The sequence below is a fragment of the Scleropages formosus genome, chromosome 9, assembly GCF_900964775.1.
Source record: "Scleropages formosus chromosome 9, fSclFor1.1, whole genome shotgun sequence".
In the NCBI taxonomy this organism is placed as follows: Eukaryota; Metazoa; Chordata; class Actinopteri; order Osteoglossiformes; family Osteoglossidae; genus Scleropages; species Scleropages formosus.
This window is the reverse complement of record NC_041814.1, coordinates 5,685,717-5,703,729: the sequence shown is the minus strand read 5'-3', so window position 1 is coordinate 5,703,729 and position 18,013 is coordinate 5,685,717. Positions and strand designations below refer to the sequence as shown.

Below are 18,013 nucleotides of genomic sequence, written 5' to 3'. Positions count from 1 at the left end.
AGTGTTAGTATAATCTCTCTTGTGGGAAGATGTTATTCTGGGTTCTTCCAGCCATGTTATACTGTATGCTCTTGGAGCTGATGACAGCAATGAATGTGTGTAAAGCTTGCTTCCTCACTTGAATGGACATTTAAATGAGAATCTTTTTAGTGTGATACTAAAACTTACATTAGTTTTAACTTTGACTTCCCTTAGAATGTGAACGTAAATAAGAATAAGGTGAAATGGATATGAATCCAGGGCACAAAATGTTAACTTTGTCTTCCTTCAAGAAGTGCAATTTATTCCACTTAAAATATGTGCCTCGCAGAAAATTCTGTTGTTAAAATGTAGCTTCTGATGTTCCCATATTGTGTATTAAATGATTATGCAGGTTAAAATGAATAATTTAGTGTCGGGAGGCATGATGACTGGATCTGGTTAATGAATTATATGCATTCTGTCAAGAGTTTCCCCTGCTTGCCACAAGTAAAGGTTTTAGTTCTGGCAGTTAATTGATAAAGCTTCCTTAGTCCTTTCTGTCTTACATAGTTGTCTTTGCATGTTTCCTTCTCTCACATTTGTTCATTGGAAGGTTTCAATAAACAAGGATTCTTATGCAGTACTATTATTAATCTATATTTTGGTGACACCTTAGTTCAATGGGACTTGCAATGGTGGATGCAGTACACTAAGCTGCTTGAAATGATTTACCCATCCACACAACGGATCAGTGTAACTCTTGCTGACACATGCAGATATTAAAGTCAGTTTAACAGCCAGTTCACCCGAAACGCATCTTTTAACCCTGAAACCACAGTGTTCAGAGAAAACCATGCAAACAGAGGGAGAAGATGCAGACCCCACATGGACATATTTTGAAAACCACAGCCCAAGAACTACAAATGCAACACAAATACGCTGTGCACGCTCATTGCTTATTTATTTAATTGTAATTTAGGACTGATATAATGCAGCTCTGGTTCAGTAAATAAGGAAATAAGCAATCGTTTCTTAACTTGCAGAGACTCAACTCTTTTTAAAAATACCCTGGTGAGTCTGACTGCTGAAAGAGCATTGAAAGGATTTACGTATGTGTGTATGCTCACACACACGCTCTGCCACACAAGCACAAAGTGAAGTTACTCTGGTAATGAAGAGGGAAAATTGCTTTCCACTACTCAAGAGCTGTAACTGAGCAAGATCTAATTTTAATATGCAGTATGTATGACAATGTGCTAGTCGTTATGGGAATGTTCTCCCCCTCCTTCACTTTTTTCTTAAATATGATTGTGAGCATGCTGGGAATGCCAGGGTTTTTCTTGTGTCCTCTTGTTTCCATGAGCAACAGGAGACATAAGATTCAAGTACAGAATGAATTTGTAACATTGTATTTTTGCTCTGTTTTTGTTGGCAGGTAAATGCGGAGCCCAAGAAGCTAAGCCATGCTGGATCCAAGCCCTCCCTCTCTGAGAGCAGTTACCCATTCTCTGAGATAGCCATGAACAGCTGCAAGTACAATGGGGGCGTTGTGAGACCCCTGGGTAGCCTGGGGGCATCACGGCGAAACCTTGCAGAGCTTGACTCAGAGACGCAGCCCCTCCAGACCCTTCACAGCTCAGGCCTGGAGGTGGTGGTCTCCAAGGGTAACGGCGAGGACCCTAGCAAGGTGTCCAATGAAAGCTTGGCCAGGGAGGGAGTCACTGCACCACATAAAAAGAACAAGGACATTGGCTACAAGTTGGGCCATCGGAGAGCTCTCTTTGAAAAGCGAAAACGACTAAGCGATTATGCCTTGATCTTTGGGATGTTTGGCATTGTCGTCATGGTTACTGAAACAGAGCTCTCCTGGGGAGTTTACACTAAGGTAAGTAGTTATGATGTAAACTTTTCTATTCTCACGGTGCTTGTAACCTAATTTATTGTAGGAATACTAAGGTGGCTCATTATTGTAACCTTGATTATTACATATACTCTAAGTACATTTCAATATATATGTACTGTAATTGTGATGTGTTCTGGAACTAATAATACAACAGTTTTGGTGTGATTTTGAACAGTAAGGGTGGCTGAATGTTGAAAGAATTGGCTGTCTAGCAGTGGATGCAACAGAAATAACAAATTCCTGCATAATATGTTATATTTTCTGCCGTTTACTGGACACTGATTAGCATTAGTACAGGTTGTTCTTTAAAACCAGGGTGTTATGTAAGATATTCACATTTTTGTGTATTGACTCAGCTGTTTCACTGGCTTAAAAAGTAAGGACTTCTGAAGAAATTTCAAGTTCAGACTTTGTTTAAACTTCTGTAACTTTGATGGATTCAGTCTCTGAAAAGGTGCTTTTTAAGAAAATGGTTCAAGAATTTTAAATGTTTGGTGAATTAATTCCTTTACTGTTCCACAAGGTGGGGGATACAACAGCTTTAATAGCTTGGCATCCAAAAGAAAATTTGCTGTTAGTATTATTGTTCTTGTTGTTGTTCTCAGTGTTGCAGCAGAAAAGGTTACATCTCAGGGTGAGGGTTACATCTCTGATCAGAATGTTATCAGAAGCTGCCAGATGCAACCCTGGGTTAGAAGAGCAGTGGAGCACCAGGGTGGATCTCCGCAGACAGAACTCAGAGCTTAAGCAGTTGCAGTTTTGTCTGTTGAACATTTGCAGCAGATGCATGTTTTTCCTGCATTTTGACAGCGTTGCTGCTATCACACTTTCTTCCATTCCGCACTTTGTGTGTACTGCGCTGCATTACAGCATTTTACTCTACAGAGTATTACCATGGACGTGTAACTTACCCAGCAGTACTTTGCCGTTTTCCGTGGACTTTGCGCAACATTGCATTATCACATACCGCATAATTTATTCTGCATCACAGAGTGGTAGCAGACGGCATAGTGCTTAGAGCCATTGCCTTTAGACTTAAAGGATGCAGGTTTGACTCTCACCTCATGCTGTAGTACCCTAGATCAAGGTACTTATCCTAAATTGAGTCAATAAAGTTACAATTATTTACCCATTTGTACAGCTGAATAAGTAGCTTAACACATTCAAATTTTGAAGAAAGTGCCAGCTGAATAATTAAATGTAAACAATTGTGTCCGATGTATTGTCCATGACTATGTGGTGTAGTAGGTTTTATTTGTCCATTGTAATCTGGGTAACGATATTTGCGTCAGCCATGCTTTAGCTCGGGTGAGCGTGGCTTCCTAGGAATGTGTTGAGTGCTTGAGGTGTGCCTCAGTGTCCTGTTCCTCTGACAGCCCTCGCAGTGATTTTTGAATGACCATGTGACAAAATCTTCAGGTGATGGGAGTGCACCAGAGTGGAACATACTCTGACATCCATACTTTCTGATGCATTCACAGAAGTGTTGAATTATGAGCGGGAACTAGAAGAAAGTGTAAGTGGCAAATTTTAAGACAAAAATTTGAGTGCCTGTCATAATTAGATCACAAAGACCTGATTCTGAGTTGTGGTGCTGTTTAGTGTCCTTCATCAACTGTACTGGATGGGCATATTTTGCTAGCATGCCCCATAAATCACATTTGTAACCTGAATTGACTTAGTATCCACCTATAAATAAATAATTGAGGGAACCATTAAGTATAACGCTGTACACCCCAGATTCTTACCTAAAGGCTCAAATGCCACAGCTGCTTTCTGGCACGTGCATAAGAAAAATGCCAGTGATTTAAATGCTCCTGCTGTATTCATTCTGAATACAGTTTATAGCAAAGTCTACTTAAGTAAATAAATTTCCCACATAAAGTGGGATATGTGTCCCCCAGTTCGCAAAGGATGTAAAATTCCCTTATACCTAGTATGCAATGGGGGTGTATGTAGCAGGTCAGAAGTTCAGGACAAGATGTTCCAGACTGTAGGATGAACAAGACATTTCTGCCAGAAAAATGTACCTCCCTCACTCACTCACTATTGGTAACTGCTTGACCTAGTGAGGGTCATGGTGGTCCAGAGCCTATCCTGGACCAACAGAGTGCTGGGCTAGTTAAGGGTACACCCTGGATAGGATGCCAGTCCTCCACAGGGGAATGCTACATTTCCTCTATGCAGATCAGCCTTGTGGCAAGGGCCTCTAACCCAAATGCTACAGCAATAAGTGATATGAAGAATACAAGTCTCCCTAGGGTGGGGAGTGGGAGGGAATGGAAACTAAATTTAGTGTGTGTTGAAGCATTTCCAGGCAAAGTTGCTTAAAGGCCTTCTGTCACCTGCAAGGTGCTGCCTTGGCAGTCTACTGTGTCCAACTTTCCACCTCAATACTCAGCCGTATGTAGTTTTTATTTACCGTACATCCTAAATAGAAAAGACATTTCATATGCTCACCTGCTGAATTGGTCTGGGAGAGTTAGGCTCAAATCAAAGAGTGAACAATCATCCTCTGAAGTCACAGTTCCAATGGTCTGGTTAATAAGTAACCTTTGGCAGCCCAGAAAAGACCTGTGGGATAGTGTAAGATGGTTCCCCTGTGCTCTACATTTACATTACGTTTACATTTATTCATTTAGCAGATGCTTTTGTCCAAAGCAACAAACATCTTAGCAAAAGTACAATTTATGCATTACATTAAGAGGAGGAGAAGCACACTGAATACAACTCCCCCCAACACACACACACACACACAGATTTCACTGTAAACGGGCGTGCTGTGAGGGGAGTGTGCATGTCTGGCATGAAGAAGGGGTGAGAATGACAGGATGCTTTGAAACAGCTGCCATTCTGTCATAAGCAGCTCTGCTCCACACACACCAGCACTGCGGCCCTTTAGTCTCACAGCTGCACAGCTCCCCCTGCTATTAATCCCAATTATACATGTTTGCACCATCAAAACCCCTCTGAAACGCTGTAATCAAACTTTGTTTGGGGTATATTTACCTTTTTTTCTTCTAAATGAATTTATTTTTTAAAAAAATTCAAAAGTTAGTTTTCTGCTGTCCAGGGATTTTTGTCATTTCTTGTTTGACTGCTTTTTTCCCCTCTACTTATGTTTGTTCATTCTGTTCTCACAGCACATATAATAAGACTTTGCTGCTGGCAAATATGCAAAAAAAAAAAACATTATGGGTTGCTGTTTCTAGCAAATGGTTTGTGTACGCTGTCCTGTAGGAGAGGCCTGGTGTCATATACCTATCTTCATGTATTAAATTTTCTCTTCTCCTTTTCTCTCCCCCCTCTCATTTTGCAGGAGTCTTCATATTCATTTGCACTGAAATGCCTTATCAGCCTTTCCACTGTTATATTGCTTGGTCTCATTATAATGTACCATGCCCGGGAAATCCAGGTGAGTGTCTGAGAGTACATTCAGTGGCTGTTGTAGAATGCAAAGTAATTACTGGTACATGTGTGCAGTTACTTAGGTCATCGGTGACTGGAATTTTGTAGCATTGTCAGGGATATAAGATAGTAAAGCAAAGTAAGATGGAGAAGATTTTTATTCTTAAAGGTCCTAATGCATTATAAAGAAGGCTTTTACAAAATTTGTTGCTGAAGGTTTTCTGTTTCTGACATTGACTTGAGAATAACTCCAGTGACTTCTAAGTGGGAAGAAAAGGGAAAGTGATTTATGACCACATGAAACAGAGTTGTTAACTAATTAGCCTTGTTAATCTGATGATTGGGGGGTGCGGTGGTGCGGTGGCGCGGTGGGTTGGACCGCAGTCCTGCTGTCCGGTGGGTCTGGGGTTCGAGTCCCGCTTGGGGTGCCTTGCGACGGACTGGCGTCCCGTCCTGGGTGTGTCCCCTCCGGCCTTACGCCCTGTGTTGCCGGGTTAGGCTCCGGTTCCACGTGACCCCGTATGGGACAAGCGGTTCTGGAAAAAAAAAAATCTGATGATTATCTTTCATGTATTAGTCACATACAGATGATGCTTAAATGGTCTTTTGCGTGAATTTTACACTATAATTACTTAGGACACAAAGGGTTTTTTTTTTTTTTTTTCCCCCCCCCATAGCATTTTCGATAAATGATATGCTAATTCTGTTTGTGTTTCAATGCTTAAAGCAATGATCTATTAAATTGACGGCAACATACTGCTTCACTGATTTGGATGATTAATCAGAGCAATGTTTCACTGCATAAGACAAACTTCACATAAGTGTGCATAGTCGAACACAGCAATAAACAGACAAATTATCTTAGCAAAGTAAATTGTGAATACAGGAAAATCTTTGGCAGATTGGTAGACAACCATTATTTATTATTATTTAAAAAAAAAAAAAAAGTGAAAACAGACACCATTTCAAAATTATCACATCTTTCTCACCCTATACTGCATGCAGGAAAATTATTTCTCATCAAAACTAATAAATTATAAGGCAAGAGACATGATGAAATCTCTTTCCTCCTTGATATTTGAACTTTATCTTCTTTTCACTTCATTTCCTCTTAATGACCTGGTAATATCCTTTTTTCAATATTTCCTCTTGGCACAGTTGTTCATGGTGGACAACGGGGCAGATGACTGGAGGATAGCCATGACATATGAGAGGATCTTCTTCATTGTCCTGGAGCTACTGGTGTGCGCCATCCACCCTATCCCGGGCCAGTATGTCTTTACCTGGACCGCTCGGCTGGCCTTTACCTACACGCCTTCAGTGGCTAACGCCGATGTGGACATCATCCTCTCCATCCCAATGTTCCTGCGCCTGTACCTGATTGGTCGTGTCATGCTACTGCACAGTAAGCTGTTCACAGATGCCTCGTCTCGCAGCATCGGTGCCCTCAACAAGATCAACTTCAATACCCGGTTCGTCATGAAGACCCTTATGACCATCTGCCCAGGCACTGTGCTGCTGGTCTTCAGCATCTCATCCTGGATCATAGCTGCATGGACAGTACGCGTCTGCGAGAGGTATGTCTCTCTTTGTGGCCGTCCCTGCCAAATTCCTTTGAAGTCCCCAGGAATGCGTGGATTGTCTCCCTCTCCCTCATTCAGAGAACAGTCTTCTTGGCCAATATGGATTCCACACAGTTTTTATGAGCTGTTTAAGCAGCTGTTGCATATGATGCATAATTACTTAGAGAATGATTAGTTTTAGGCAAAATTTGACAGCCCTTGGATCTTAAATGCTACACCTCATTTCAAAAGGCTGAGTTCAGCTTTTTAAAAACTTAGCTTAAAAAGTAAGAAACTCGGAAAGCTCTAAGTAACGCATGCTTTCTACAGCAAATCTGCGTTGCTCTACAGTAATAACGTGTTGTGGTTGCTTCTCTAATCCCCTACTTTGCTTTTTCATTAATTTCCTGATACCAGTTTTCCTATCATCTGTTTTGTTATTTTAAGCCTTCTTTAGGAGTGAGAGAAGCATTTGTTTCTTTATACATTTAAGGTAAAGTGCCTAGAGTTTGACTTCTAGTGCAGTGGCAGTTGTTACTTTGAAACTCTGAAGCGTGTTAGGATGGATGAGTGGGGTACTGTGGACACTCCTGCCCTTCAGTGGCTCCTTGACCTCAGCCCTCACGTTTTTGTCTGCACAAGCTTCTCAGTGCCTCTCTCCTGTGTGTCACCTTCCCAGGCTAACATGTTAATAATTCCCTCCCTCCGTTTAACACCTCCAGCATTCCAATAGGAGCAGCACAGGGATGGAGGATCTGTGACTTTAAGAACAGAAGCAGGGATAAAGCACAAGTGGAGGTTTTATGAAATCGATGGCTCAGCAGCAACGGCTCTGTCAAATTGCTGTTTTTAGTGCGCATATCATTGCGGCTGACTGACCCGTGTGGTGAGATATTGCTTCATTGTAATGCTTCTGGTTTAGCTTATCATGTCTTTTTCCTTCTTGCTCTGCAAATTTAAAATAATTAAAAATCATTATTCCAGGTTTCACAAAGCTTCTTTGTTGGATATGTTTTATACTGGACTGCTTTGCTTTCCTTCAAATTTACCTGGAACTGAAATCAATCTAAGTAAAAAGAGGAAAGAGTAAGGGAAGGGTCCTTGCTAATATTTGCTTTGGCAGAGTCATTGTGCTACCAGTCGATCTTCTATTGACTAGGAAAATCAAGATTGATTCTGTGCACTGCACACAGCATCAGGATGTATTGTCTGTTGGGTTGTTGGGCAGGTTGTGCTATAACTGGGTTGTGAAAAATTGAACTAGGGTGAAGATTAAAGCCTCAGCTATGTGGAGGATGCGAGCCTCCCTACAGTCAGGCGAATCAGTCGCCATGCATGCCAGGACGCTGTTCACCTCTTGGTCCGTCTGGTGAATAACCTGTGTGTATCTGTAACTCACTGTTGTGCTTTCTATTTCCCCACTATGCTGCACCATAGGGAGACCATGTGAGTCCTTGTTCTCTAGCCGTGGGAAAAGCCATCATTGCACTGAGCTGGCGCCACTACTGCTCTGTGAAGGGGGGAGAATGAGGGGGGCAGCCAGACAAGCCAAACAAAACAAGAATAAAAAACAAAACTCAAAACATTTCAGTCTTTCCTAGCAAAATACAACAGAACAACTTTTGGCAGGCACATTATTAGGCTTCTTCCTAAGAGTAGTGTGAACACCTGTGTTGTGTCAACTGTAAGATGAGACAAATTTGATTTATGCTTTGTGTCAGTCAGAATACAGGGAACACCCGAGATCTGAGCCTCACTTTGAAGAGACATCTCTTATCTGTTTAGAGTGTAAGCGGGGAAGGTGTCTGTGCTAAAATGGGACAGCTCCTTCAAATCACCTTCACAGACAAGCCCCAGGGCAGGTCTATTTTTTGGTGTTATTTCTCATTCAATAATTATAGATTCTTACTGTACTCCCACTTTCAGTCGTCTTGACATGTTTGCTAAAACTACCAATCTCTGTAAGGCTATTGTCCATATAAAAGCATCTGATTTAACAATGAAATAAACTAATAGTTTGTTTCAGAATTAAAGAGGTGAATACATACTCAAAATGTGTATGAATGAATAGACGGGCATATTCAGTGGAAATATGACTCAAAAATGAACACTGGAATACCCAGTAAATTGGCTTTGGCCACAATTTGACCATACCTTACAAGTAATGATGCTTTTCTGCTGAGAGACAAGATGAAACTAGAAATATATATTGCCTGATTCTAAATGGTATTAAGGGTCCTGACTTCCCTTTTGCCAGACCCATTGGTTTCAGATCTAGTATGATTTCAATTCTTTGCATAGTCACCCTGGAGGTATATGACTGGGCATTCAGCTATGGTCCTGGATGGTGTAGTCTGTGTAGTTTCCTTTTCCAGCCTGATTTCCAGTCAAAATATTCAACTTACCGTGTTGTCTGAGCCAATTTATCTCCCAGTCTGAACTGAAGAACCTCTTGGACTTGCCTCTTTAGGGCCATCGTTGAACATATCTGGTGTATGATTAAGCTGTCCATTGTAGCACATCCACTTTTTAAGAATGGGCTATGGAGATAAGAGCCTAGTCTGTATGAGGTGTTTCTTCCCACACTCTGGGAAGTGTCAAATTCCCAGCCTTGGTAAACAGTGAGACAGCATGAGAGTCTTCATGTTTACCGTACTCTCATTTCTTCAGGGAGGCCCTGATCTCCAAAGCAGTGCTCAGTTTGGGATTTGCAAACACATTCACACGTAGTCACGCCCCTGAGTTGGTTATGTGGCCTGTAATTGGACAAGTCCCATACTGCCTCTCCTGGACCTTATTTGCCCAGCGGGTATAAAAATAAAAGACATGGCCAGAGTTGGCAGAGATCTAGATAGATGCCCGTAGTCTGGGAGCTGAGACAGAGCTGTGCTATAGAACAGGTTGAGCTCTTCTTTCCAGTCCATCTTTCTTCAGTGTTTTGTTGCTTCAACTTCATGATCCATTTAGGTGCCCTACTCTTCCTCTCTAATACAGCATGCTATTCTGTCTCCTTACTAATACCAGGATAATTTTTCAAGGCCTGGCATCTGATACAGCCCCATGTCAAAATTTTCACACACACACACACACACACACACACATACAGTCCACAAGGTTTCAGCTGCAAAGGGCAAGCCTTGAAGTTATTCCACATTCATGAAATCTGACACAGTAACATGACACCATTTTTAGCATCTTGAGAAAAGCTTTCGGGAGCCGTAACATGCTTCTAAGTTGCATCCAGGATTTGCTCCTGTGAAACATTAATAGGTTTGAACTGCAAATGTCCATAACCAAGAAACGATACAATAGCCTGTTCCCTTATTACGGGGGTTTGATGCATTCTTTTGTTTTGCTTTGCTCATGTATTCGTTTTTTGTTCATTGTTCCCTGTTTTTCACTCTTATAGTTACCATTGCTTGTGTCAGAAGGGCAGTGTTAGTAGAAGTGGGTTGTTGTATAACACTAATGAGCCTTTGAGTAGAATGTACATGTTGCTTAAATGTGCAAAAACCACTTACTGAATATGCATACCAGTTTATAGCTATATTACAAAGCACAAAAATACATGATGAAAATAAAATGTTCCAGTATTGTGTATAAAGTTATGAGAATAATAGTATGGTCCTTTGAAATTATCTGGATTTCTGTATGAATGGCTCCAAAGATGTGATCTTATCTTCAAGTCATAGTAATACAGTGAGTCATTATTACATAATACACACAAACAAAACTTTACATTGCCATATCTTTATTGAACAAAAGATGTAAACAATTAAGGTCATTAATGGTGGAAAAATTTGTGAAACATTGTTTAGTAACTAGAGGACTTTTTATTGGCAATAACCTCAACCAAATTCTTTCTGTAACTGCTGAACAGACCTTCAAATTACTGTGGGGGATTTTAAAAGATGTAATTTCTTCTGTTTCACCCACTTTGTTGATTTATTCCTGTGTTTTGGATCATTGTTATGTTGCATGATCCAGTTGCTTTTAAGTTTTAGATTAGACACTGACATTGTGTTGTTGAATTTCCTGATACAGCTTAGTAATATTGGTTGCTCAGTAATTGAAATCCATCCAGGCTGTGGTGCTGCCCCACAGCATTATACTCCCTCCACTGTGCTTCACAGCTGCGATGAGCTTTTGGTGTTGGTATACAGTTTTATCTCCAAATATAACGCTGTGTACATTCATGAAAAAGTTCTACTTTTGTCTACCTATCTACAAAACATTGTTCCAGTAGTGTTGCAGAACATCCAAATGGTCTTTAGGATACTAGGATACCTAAGATGTGCAGCAGTGTCTTTTGTATAACAGTGGGCCTCCTCTGCTGTAGCCTCCCATGTTCATCACTAAGGTTCACAGTTTTTTCTTTTAGTAGACTCATGAACAGAAATGTTATCAAGTGCAAGAGATACCTGCAGATTGTTAGCTGTCATCCTTGGGTTGTTTGTAGTAACATGTTTGAAAATTGCATGGCGTGCCATTGCCCTGAATCTTTATAGGATGACCACTCCTAGGGGGAGTAGAAATGGTGCTGAATTTGTTCCATTTGCAAACTATCTGCCTGACTGTGGGGAAAAATTGGATTCTGATCGAGTCTTTATAAATCGTTTTTTTAACCCCTTATAGTCTTCTGAGCTTCAGCAGCTTTTCTTCTGAGATGCTATGAAATAACATTTGATCAAGTCATATTGCACTTTAACACATTTCTCTTGTGTAACCAAAATTGTGTGGTTTTTGAAAAAGGCAGGGTAGGTCAAACCTACATCAGAACTGATTGACCCATTGATTGAAAACCTGACTCCAAATATCCTAGTGGTTCACATACCTTTTCCAGTTGATGACCTTGATTGTTTAAACTGTTTGTTCAGTGAAGATATGGCAGTATTAACTGTGCATGGTTAAGTAAGACTGTCTTTATTAATATCAGTTGGATAACTTTTTAGGAGTAATCCTTGCAGAAATCAAGATAATATCAAAGGGTTCACAAACTAATGTACCTGTAAGTTTTATGGTTATTTGGGTACACGTGTTTCATAGTACATAACTTAGCCATCTAAAGTACCTGGCTGAGACCTGTACTGATCTAAATTTATACTTGTATTAGAAATGTAAAGATATCATGCTAACTAAAGTTCTGTATAAGTTCTGTGTTCACTACTTAGTCCTTACGAAATTTATAAAAACACATCTATAATAATGCAAAACCTCAATAAAGAATTCCTGTCATTTACTACATGATCATGTTTTAGATGCCAGAATTATTGTAATATGCAGTCATATGCACAGATATCACACCCCTAACTATGATGAAGATACAAAGCTTTGTGCATAGCTGAATTGATGACTAGTTTTGTATACAGCACAGCTGCTTCTTGTTGCATACAAACTATATGGACAGTGAGGTATAGAAAGATGAAATGAGAGCTCCAGGATGTGATGGATGAATTTTTTGTTTTTATTTCAGTAAAATACAGAGTGATGATAAATCCGCACAGACATTTAAAAAAGTTAGAATTATGGTGTGGTTTTAAAAGCTTTTAAAGGTAATGAAGGATATAAATCTCTACCTGCATTTCACAATGAAAAGAGCTTGCACTCTATACTTTTTCTGGTGGTAGCACCAGAGTCAAGCATTCTTTCTATGAAGGGGAGACATTAAAATATGAAGTAATGTTTTTGTTAGTGTAAGTACACTCTACACTTCAAGAACCTTTTATGACGTATTTTAAGTGTGAATATTTGTGAATTAAATCATTTTAATTAGACTAATTGTTTTTAGTATAATTTAATTTCAAGTTTTAATATTTAGGGGGGCGCGGTGGCGCAGTGGGTTGGACCGGGTCCTGCTCTCCGGTGGGTCTGGGGTTCGAGTCCCGCTTGGGGTGCCTTGTGACGGACTGGCGTCCCGGCCTGGGTGTGTCCCCTCCCTCTCCACCCTTACGCCCTGTGTTACCGGGTTAGGCTCCGGTTCCCCGCGACCCCATGGGACAAGCGGTTCAGAAAGTGTGTGTGTTTTAATATTTATTCTGCCCTCGCTAGAATGTAGTGATGATTTCAAGCTTGGCAGATAAAAACAGGTTCCTCAATAAAACATCCAGCAACAATGTACGTTGATTGAAGATGTTTACTTACTAGATGTTTATTCAGTGTAAACAACTGAGTAAACCACTACCAGAGAGTGCCACTGACTGGTAAGACGTAAGACTTAGTTACTGACTAAGTTAAGACTAAGTTAGTGTGTAAGTGTGTAAATTACTCTGTCAGAAGCACTGTGTGATTGTGAAACTACAACAGAAAACAAAAATAAAATGTTACAACCTACAACATATTTAACTCTTTCTTTTACATTGACAAACACTGAATCATTAATTGTCATATACAACACAAAAACGCATAACGTGCTGCTAGTAGTAGTAGTATCATTCATTAGCCACTGCTGCTAACTAGCGATTAACTTAATGCTAACTTAACAGTGAAAATGCCATAGACAGGCTAACGCCGTTAGCATCACCTGTTTTCTTTTTTGTTTACCACACACTTAGCAACCGTTGCATATAACCACTACACGCAAGTTTAAGAGTAAGTATTACTTACAGAGGTATGTTCCTTAGAGTTCAGCAGAGAAACATAAATGAGTGAGGAGTGGAATACCACAGCTTTGCTTCTAAACTTTCTTCAGTGAATAACTACGGATAGTCTACATGAACAAACAGCACAACACAATCAACATTCAAACAACTCTCTTAAAGACACAGCACAATATTTATTTTGGGAAAAGTGGGACATTACAAATTAGCAACCACTTAAATTAGGGGATTTATGCCTGCTGTCTTTGGAATGTCTTTGTGTTCAGCTTATGTGATCAGAGAAGAGCATTTGCTCCAACATGATTTATATTAATTTTATAGCTTAATGTGCTAAAATGAAGAAACAATGTATACAGTACATATTAAAGAACCTTTACAGATTTGTACAGTAAAATTGTTCTTTGTATGATACATCTAATTTCACAATGTTACTGAATGTGATGTTGTTATAAGGGGTTATAAAGAAGTGTACTGGGAAAAAAATGAGTGGCATATAATGACTGTTATGGTCTTCCGAACAAGCAATGGTAAATTAAGATGGAAAACTTGCACTGTTGTTGCAATGTTGTCAAAGAGCGTAGTAGAAAGTGATTTTTGAATAACTTTTAGCCTTAGGTAAACATGCTGTACCCTGAAAGCAAAGCTGATTCTCTGCATCTGAGTGACATCATGTCATGCATGGTTTGTGAATGTAAATGGCACCAGTCTGCATGGTTTTAAAGGATTTGTCAGTCAGTCAGTGGTCTTGGCTGACCACTTTGCTGGGTCCTTTTTAGGACTTGTTGGGCACCTGTAAATTGCCGGATGTTTGCGCTAAGCCATGTGCATTCTTCCAGGCATGATGTCTCGTGCCACAGTCTGTCTCTCAGTATTGCAGACAACTAATCATCAAAAGAGAGTATGCAGGATGACCACACCCTGCACTCATCACGTCTTGGCACACGCAAACGGCAGAGCATCAGGGATTACTAAAAATTGGGCTCATCATGAGGAAAAAGTAGAAAAAGGCTACTTTGTTTTTCTTGGTCTAAAAGCAATTCAGGAGTAAATGTATTCAGCAAGTGTGTGTTTTGGGTCATCGTGATGATGTGCCTGCTGGATTGGAAATTATGCATAAATTCACTTAGCTGCCTATCACATCCTGTCCAGTCTTCCGGTTTCAGGAAGCCTATTTGCATGCCATATCTCAACACTTAATAATGCTGTATGTAGCATTATTACAATTTCTAATGGACATCAATTTATTTGAATAGCCTGAAGTTGCTTTTAGAAAATGTAAAAGTCAAATTTCATGACAAGGCCAGAGCTTGTTCACTCATGAAAGTTTGTATTTGCATCATGAGGAACTTATGTTTTATTGCCTAGGCAGTTATGATTTTTTTTTTTTTTATGATAGGATTGTGAAAATGTGGCCAAGAAACAACAAGCTTGCCTGACAGCTGCTTTTTGGCTTGAGTCCTCATACCCTGGTGTGCATGACTACAGGATATACTGTTAAGGCCTAAACAGCCTTTCTTTTACTCCGTTCACTCACAAACAATGAAAATGGAGAGAGGATAGAGGCGTGCACAGCCAGTATAGCAAACTATGTGGGACATAATGAAGAAACTTGCTTCCACCCAAGAAAGGGTCTTGGGGAAGGCATTTGTATTGCTATATGTTTTGTTTCTAGTTGTAATTCCCATTAGACTTTTTTCAAGCAAAAAGGTGAAAATTGAACAATGCCTAATACTTACTTTTCTGCTGAAGTGATAGGTAGGATTTGTTCTATTCATCACTCAATGTTTTCAACTGTTGATGAAAAACAATGTTGATTACATATTGCACTCTCCTTCTGGGCTGCATTTTTGAAAATATTATTTTGTCATAATGGAGAACAACAGGTGATCTTGTCGACTGAGTGCTTCAGAACGAGGAGTATTCCCCCATCTCACACTCTGGAGGCCAGCTAATTGGGTCAGCTGGGCATTGTCTCCTACAAATAGAGTTGTAGAAAGCGGGCATACAAAAACAACTTTTTTTTTTTTTTTTTTTTTTTTTTCCCCCCCCCTCCCTCTTTTTCCCTGATGATCTAGATACAAATGGAATTCGGCGCAATTTTACAGAGCCATTGAACTTGGAGGAGCTATAGAATTTGGACAGTTTTCCACCAGACAAATCCCCTAGTCTTGCTGTAACATTACGGTGGTGCCAGCTCTATTCCATTCCATGCCAGTCAACAGTATATTGAGAGCCTCCAATGCTGCTGATCTGTAGTAACCATGCATGTCACTGTTTAAACTACCACCCCCAGTAGTGGTGGATTGGTTAGCTGCTGAGAACACTGTGGTGTTGGGAGTTGAACATCTAAAACCTCTGAGCTTTGAAGCTAATTGAAGTCTGCAATTGTTTGTTTTATGTCAAAGTGTGTATATTCTTATTCCAAGTCAGTTTAAAATAGGTAGACCCTTATCGTTCTATGATAGCCCATAAAACAGTTTTTTAAAACAAAGCTCTCTTTCTGTTTCTTAATTGACTACTGTACATTCGTCATTCACAGAGGACACACACAACTAATGATGTTGCAGTAGAGGAAATTTGAAGGCTGGTTTATCCTACCTCACCAGTTATGGACTATAATATATGACTTGAAAACAAGAGCACTTGGTGGAAAAGTGCTCTTCTTTGGTTGCAGTAATTACAGGAGCCATGAACCTCTTTGCATTTGAGATGGTTCCACTGTGTAAACAACAAACTAAAGATGCTAATGAAAAGAGCTGATTGAGTGGAACTTATGTTCCACAAGATAATTAGCAATATAACAGGCAGTTGTGCCAACACGGAGAGGAGGGTTTTCTGGCCTTGCCATATTTTACACATCCTTTTTTGTATTGACTTTTGCATGTTTCGACTGAGAGGGACTGTGGACAAGATGGCAAACCCAGGAAGAGTAAAGCTAATATGCGCTAATGTGTAATATGTGCTGTATTGTCTTTAGATTAATTTGCCCTGATGATCCAGATGTTGTATTGTCTTTAGATTAATTTGCCCTGATGATCCAGACTCCATCTCTACTAATCTGCTAATGAATTTGTCACTCAAACCATCTCCATAGATTTTTCTTTTTTTTCTTTTTTTAAATCACTGAAGCCTTAAAGATGGTGAATGTCATGCTTTCAGGTATTTTATCTTTTAAAGTGTCCTTTTAATCTAATGGAGAATTGCTTATCCTTTTTGAGCACCACACCAAACTCTTGACATTCTCAGCTAGTCAGTTCACCTGAAGGCTTCAGAACTTGACCTCTGTTATTGATACTATGATACTATTTTGGATGTAAATAAATTTTCCTTGTGACTGTATGACTCTTTGTGCTATGGTAGCAGCAAAGAGTTTGGTCATCGATCTCCCTCACATGACTTTTCTAGCATGTCAATTTCTATGGGGCTTTCTGAAATGCTCTTCTAAGAACCTGGCAGCTATACCAACCCTCCTGCTGTGGCAGAAACATTCTGATGTCCGTCCAGCAAGTGGCTTTCAAAAATAACATCAAAGCGCTGATGGAAAGCGTTCTTAAAAAGTGATTCAAGTACAGCCTATGAAATTAAGGTATAGATTAATTATTAGTTGGATATCAACAGTTTCCAGACAATCTTTCTTAGCTGCTCATTTGGATGTTGCTGGAAGGCTTTACTGCAGACCCATTCATATGGGCCGTAGCCCTTAAACCTTATCACTTTCAGTATGGCTTAGTTTGTATGCTGATGAAGGAAAACATGGGCTTCTATGCATAAATTAGGGTACAGAGACATCTTATTGTTTAGTATTGAGTGGTGGTTGTATAATGCCTCTTGCTCTCAATATACTGTACTATTTATCAGCATGCAAGGTGTGGAAATCTTCAGCCAGCATGGTTATATATTGCTTTTTTGCATGAGAAAATGTAGTGTGCCATCCAATACTCAGTTGACAACCAAGGCCTTTTCTCCAGTCTTGGCAGGAATCCAGAATACATGAACTTGTGTGATCACTGAAATCAGGCTGTGGTTTTTAGCATTATTGGCATGACTTTTTTTTTTTTTTTTTTTTATAAAAACATTTCAAACTTTCAAGGGAGATATAGAAGGGTTACACATCAAAAGACAGTGAAACATTTTTTAAAAAATTCTGACAATTGTTCCTTACTACTGCTTTTTGTTTCCTTGATGCCTTTGTCCGAGGCAACTTATAATATGCTTCAAGAATCCAGGAAGACCACCTTCATCTCAATGTAAAGCAGTTAGTGGTTAGGCAGGTCATGGGGAAATCCATTTCCATAACCCATAAGAGAACCTTGGCACTGCAGTGCTTTTCATTCTTTCATCACGTTGACACATTGTTTGCCCTCAAAACTGTTGTCAGCATGTAAAAATGAATCTGCAGTGATTTCCATTGCCTAGCAGGTGGCCCATTCTAGGCAATGATTAGCAAACACCAGAAGGTACTCTTGAGACAAAGGTTCAGCTACTGTTTCCTGTAATCTTTATGAATATGCTGGTATAAGATGCATAAGCACATGTTTTACTATGAGTAGAATGTGATCTGTCTAGGAATAGCTTTTAAACAG

At 39.8% G+C, this 18,013-nt stretch overlaps 1 protein-coding gene across 2 annotated transcripts in view; it reads left to right on the top strand.

Moving 5' to 3' along the window:
• Positions 1 to 18,013, top strand: part of LOC108930507 (small conductance calcium-activated potassium channel protein 2-like) — a 54,971-nt gene that overhangs the window by 22,588 nt on the left and 14,370 nt on the right. For both annotated transcript variants that reach the window (XM_029255191.1, XM_018745786.2), the window contains 3 exons: positions 1,397 to 1,846; positions 5,184 to 5,279; positions 6,431 to 6,849. In XM_029255191.1, the coding sequence (XP_029111024.1) occupies positions 1,397 to 1,846; positions 5,184 to 5,279; positions 6,431 to 6,849 (965 nt within the window). The remainder of the gene's footprint in view (positions 1 to 1,396; positions 1,847 to 5,183; positions 5,280 to 6,430; positions 6,850 to 18,013) is intronic.